This window comes from Cricetulus griseus, chromosome X (genome assembly GCF_003668045.3).
Source record: "Cricetulus griseus strain 17A/GY chromosome X, alternate assembly CriGri-PICRH-1.0, whole genome shotgun sequence".
Lineage (NCBI taxonomy): Eukaryota > Metazoa > Chordata > Mammalia > Rodentia > Cricetidae > Cricetulus > Cricetulus griseus.
The window spans coordinates 113,866,955-113,871,903 of NC_048604.1; the positions used below are offsets into that span (position 1 = coordinate 113,866,955).

General features: G+C 46.5%; 1 protein-coding gene across 1 annotated transcript; it reads right to left on the reverse strand.

The window, feature by feature from the left end:
* On the reverse strand, window positions 1-279 carry LOC100757126 (60S ribosomal protein L37a). The gene has a single exon (XM_027433288.1). The coding sequence runs from the start codon at window positions 277-279 to the stop codon at window positions 1-3; it is 279 nt and encodes a 92-aa protein (XP_027289089.1).
* Between the last annotated feature and the right edge of the window lie 4,670 nt (window positions 280-4,949).

A 4,949-nucleotide genomic window follows, 5' to 3' on the forward strand; every position in this document is an offset into this window, starting at 1 on the left:
TTACTGGTCTTTCAGTTCCTTTAGTCTTCTGATGGCAGACTTCACTGTGATGGTAGAAGTAATGTTGTAGGTCCAGGCCCCACCAGTCACTGTTTTCATGAAGGAACCACAGTGCCAGATGCCAACGGCTTGTCTATTCATCTTGGTCTTGCCACAGAAGGAGCAAGTATACTTGGCATGCTGGCTGATTTCAATTTTCTTCACCATTTTCCGGAGCGAAGCACCATAGCGGGTCCCGTATTTCCCAACCATCCCAACCTTCTTGGTGCTTTTAGCCATGTCGCCGGAATCTAAGCCCAAGCCTGGAGAGCCATAATGTATTTTTATCATATTCCAACCATACATACATTACCCACTCTTGTCCCCATTCCACTCTTGCAATCAATCCCCTTCCAATTCCCAACTAACCTGGCTTATATTTTCATTTCTTTTATGTGTGTGTGACCCAGTGAGTTTCATTAAAGCTGCTTACAGGAGCATGGGTGAATGTTTGTTTACAGGAGCACAGACACCTTACCATGGCTATACCACTGAAGAAAATGTCTTTTCTCCCGGCATTAACTGTTAATTGCCTGTAAATCTCCCAAGAGGGATCTCTCCCTTCTGCAGCAGGGTTTTATGGCCCTATCTTATATAGATCTCATGCAAGCAATGACAACTGCTGTGTGCTCAAGAATAGAGTGCAAAGCCATGGCATGCCAGAAAAATCACTATTTCATACCTCTGGCTCTCACATTCTTTCCATCCTTTCTTCTGCTATAGTCCCTGAGTCTTAAAGGGGGTGGTATAGACGTCCTATTTATTGTTGAGCATCCAACTGTCCCTTATTCTCAACATTTTGAGTAGTTTTAAGTCTCGGTATTTACCACTGACCACTGATTAGAAAAACTTCTCCAAACAAAGATGCTAGCAGCACTACTCTATGAATATAAACAGCATTATTTAGAAGGCAATTTGACAGGCATATCATGTTCATTTAGCCAAGCAGCAACAGTAGCTTCTCCACCAAGACTTACGACCTCCCGAGCCATGGCCTTTTGACTGGATTTGTAACACCAGACGTGAATCCCTCTTGTGGAAAGGGCCTCCAATCCAATTAAAAAGTGTTTGGTTACCCCTGTATCAGACTTCCCACTGTTATACCAGTGTAGTCATCTTGCCTTCACCTGTATTGTAGAGTATTGTTGCACACAGGGTCCACAGCTGAGAAAATTAATGAGAATTCGCTTCCAGCAACCAGTATAGCATATTCTAGCATGATAAGGGCTGACCAGCAGAAAAGAAGACTAGCCTGGTTCTAGATTGAATTCTCTATATTCTGTGACCAATACATGTAGCATCTTCAGCAACAGGATCTTAGCATGTAACTCTAGGTGGGTGAGCTACAGTAGTAGCAATTACTTTTGGTTGAATTTTCCCCACCGTCTTCTCTACCTCCTTGACCCCATCCCTCAAATAAACCTTCCTTCCCACAATCTTCTCCCTTCCACTTTTACATCACATGCATTTTTCTCATCTTGTGAGCCCTTCTACTTCCCTGAGCTCTATACACACTCACTTCCACATAAATGCACATATTCAAGAAGAAACCATCCTGAGTGAGGTAACCCAGTCACAAAAAGACAAACATGGTATGTACTCACTCATATATGAATTTTAGATGTAGAGCAAAGGATTACCAGCCTACAATCCTCTTCACCAAAGAAACTAGGAAACATGAAGGACTCTAAGGGAAAAATGCATGGACACCAGGAATGGGAAGGGGCAGGATCTCATGAGCTAATTGGGAGCATGAGGGTAGGGGAGAAGGAGCTGCCAGAATGAGAGGAGAAGAGGAGGGGAGAGGAGGAAATGGAGGACCAGAAATGTTGAGTTGGGGAAGAATAGAGGAGAGCAGGATGAGAGATACCATAACAGAGGGAGCCATTGTAGATCTGAGGAGAGATCTAGCACTAGGGAGATTTCCAGAGACCTACAAGGATGACACCAACTGACAATCTAGGCAATGGTGGAGAGGATAACCTAAACGCCCTTCCCCTATAATGAGACTGATGACTACTCTTTATGCCATCGTAGAGCCCTCATCCAGTGGCTGATGGAAGCAGAGGCAGACACCCACAGATACACACTGAACTGAACTCTGGAACCTAGTTGCAGAGAGGGAGGAATGAAGATCAAAGGGATCGGTACCAGGCTGGTGAAACCCATAGAATAAGCTGGCCTGAACAAGGGGGAGCACTAGGGGGAGCACATGGACCCCAGACTGCTGTCTGGGAGGCCAGTACAGGACTGATCCAGACCCCTGAACATGGATGTCAATGAGGAGGCCTCCGAACTCTAGGGGGCCCCTGGTAGTGGATTAGTATTTTTCCCTGGTGTAAGAAGGGACTTTGAGAGCCCATCCCACGTCAAGGGATGCACTCTTGGCCTGGACACATGGGGGAGGGCCTAGGCCCGTCCCAGGATGATGTGGTGGACTTTGGGGATCCCCCGTCGAGGGCCCTACCCTGCCTGGAGAGTAGAGGGTGGATGGGGTAGGGGCAGGTGGGGGGTTGGGGGAGAGGGCTGAGGGGAAGGGAAAAAAGAAGTATGTTGCATGTACTATATGTACAGTTGAAAAGTGTTTTATTTTTAATTTGAAATTAAAATCTAACTAAATGTCTTATAAAAAAAAGTTAGAAGCTAAGATCCATACATGGAAAAAAAGCATGCAGTGTTTGTCTTTCTGGTCTGAATTACCTTACTTAATACAATATTCTCCACTTATACCCATTCTCATGATTTCATTTTTCTTGTGTACAAATTCAATTCCACTGTGTTGATGGGCCACATTTTCATTATCCTTTCATCAAGTGATGGACATCTAAATTTTGATTCCATTTCTTTGCTGTAGTTAGACACCAATTCTCTGGCTCAGATTTTCTTTGAACTGTGTTAAAGACCAGGAAGCTTCTAAGCCAGCCCTACTTCCTTTTGCCTTGTTCCTCACAGGCATGAGAATTCTAGTGCAAAGGTTCCCTCTGCTTACTTCTTCCTCTTCGTCACCTACAAGCCTTTGCTCCAAACAATTTCATACGTATCTGATCCCGTCTTGTCAGCTGCTTCTTGAAAGTTCTAAGTACACAGAAATTGTACTATTGGTGGAGTCAAAAAAAAAAAGAAAGCAAATGGTCTGGTGGCATATGAGGAATATGTCACTCAACAGCTGATGGGTAGAAGGTAGTAGTCCCTCACTTGTGGTTGAAAGCAGATAGCCCTTCACATAGGGGAAAAACCCAAGTGCTGATCAGTTCACCAGCTGTCCACAACCTCAAAAAAATGTCAGCTGAAGATGCAGAGATCCACAGCTAAGCACTGGGCCAAGCTCTGGGATCCCAGTTGAAGAGAGAGAGGAGGGATTGTACAAACCAGGGGGGTCAAGATCATGACAGGGAAACCCACAGAGACAGCTGATCTGAGCTCATGGACTCTGAACCCACAGCTAGGGAGCCTGTACGGGACAGACCTAGGCACTCTACATGTGGATGACAGTTATGTAGCTTGGTCTGTTTGTGGGGCCTCTAGCAGTGAGATCAAGACCTGTCCCTGGTGCATGAGCAGCTGGCTTTTTGGAACCTATTCCCTTAGGTGAGATGTCTCACTCAGCTTTGAAGGAGGGGGCTTATCCTTCCTCAGTGTGATTTGACATGCTTTGTTGACTCCCATGGGAGACCTGTCCCTTTCTGAATGGAGGAGTGAATGAGGGGATAGACAGGAGATGGGGTGGAGGGAGGGAGCCTAAAGAGAGGAAGACGGGGAAACCGTGGTTGATATGTAAAATAAATGAAAAAAATTAATAAAAATGACCAGAGCACTGAGGCAGGCCTTTAGAAGCAACATGGAGACAACATGAAGACAAGTTTATTCTGATGAAAGAATAAACCTTACAAATTCAATGATTCTGGCACTCAAAAAGCAAGACAACATGCAGGAATGCCCTGCTCTCCTGTAGACAACAACCCAAATAGCCAGAAAAAGGAAAGCAAGATGGCATGAAGATTCTCCACCCCTTTCCACTCCCTGCCACAAGTGCCATCTTTTTTTTTTTTAACTATTAAATAAATGTTGGCTTTGTGGGGGTTGGAAGGGTTGAGATAAGGTCTCTCAATATAGCCTGCTTACCCTGGAGCTCACTATGTAGATTAGGCTGGACTCAAACTCACAGAGATCTACCTGTCTCTGTCTCCAAAATGCTGGGATTAAAGGCATGTGCCAATGAAAGACCCCCGAAGAGGCACTTTCGTAGAGGGAGACCCACACACCCAGGAATCAGCGAGGCCACGAACTGGATGCAAAAAACAAGAGGCTTTATTGGAGACGCGGGTACCCGGGGCGACTTAGCTTTTGTGTGGCTAAGCGCCCCGAGCCAAGGGAAAGGGGTCCTTATATAGGGAAAAAGGCGCAAGCTAGGAGCAGGGATTCTATTGGATAATTCTAATGAGGCATTATACAGAGCTATTCCCATTGGTCAATGTATATGAGGCGCTATACAGGGTTATTCAAATGAGGCAAAGTACAGAGTTATTCAAATGAGGTGAAACACAGAGTCTTTCAAATGAGGCGAAATACAGAATCATTTCTATTGGATGGTTCAAATAAGACACAGAGCCATTCCAGATCAGCATATTCTCAAGGTCTGGTGTCTGGTACAACAGACTCAATTCCCCCTCCCTCCGCGTCCAGATGGCTGACCTTGGGGGCGGAGACCTTGGGACGGAGTGTTTCTCTTCGGGCGGGGCGGGGGCTCAGGGGCAGGGCTCCAGGCCGGCTCACTCGGTGTTTGTTCTCGTGCCGACCCACCTGGTGCTCGCCCTCGTGCTGGCCCACCCGGTGCTCGTTCTCGGGCCTGCCCACCTGGTGCTCGTTGCTCGGCCCCAGCCCCGAGGCGCGGTGCCAGGCGGGGCGGGCCG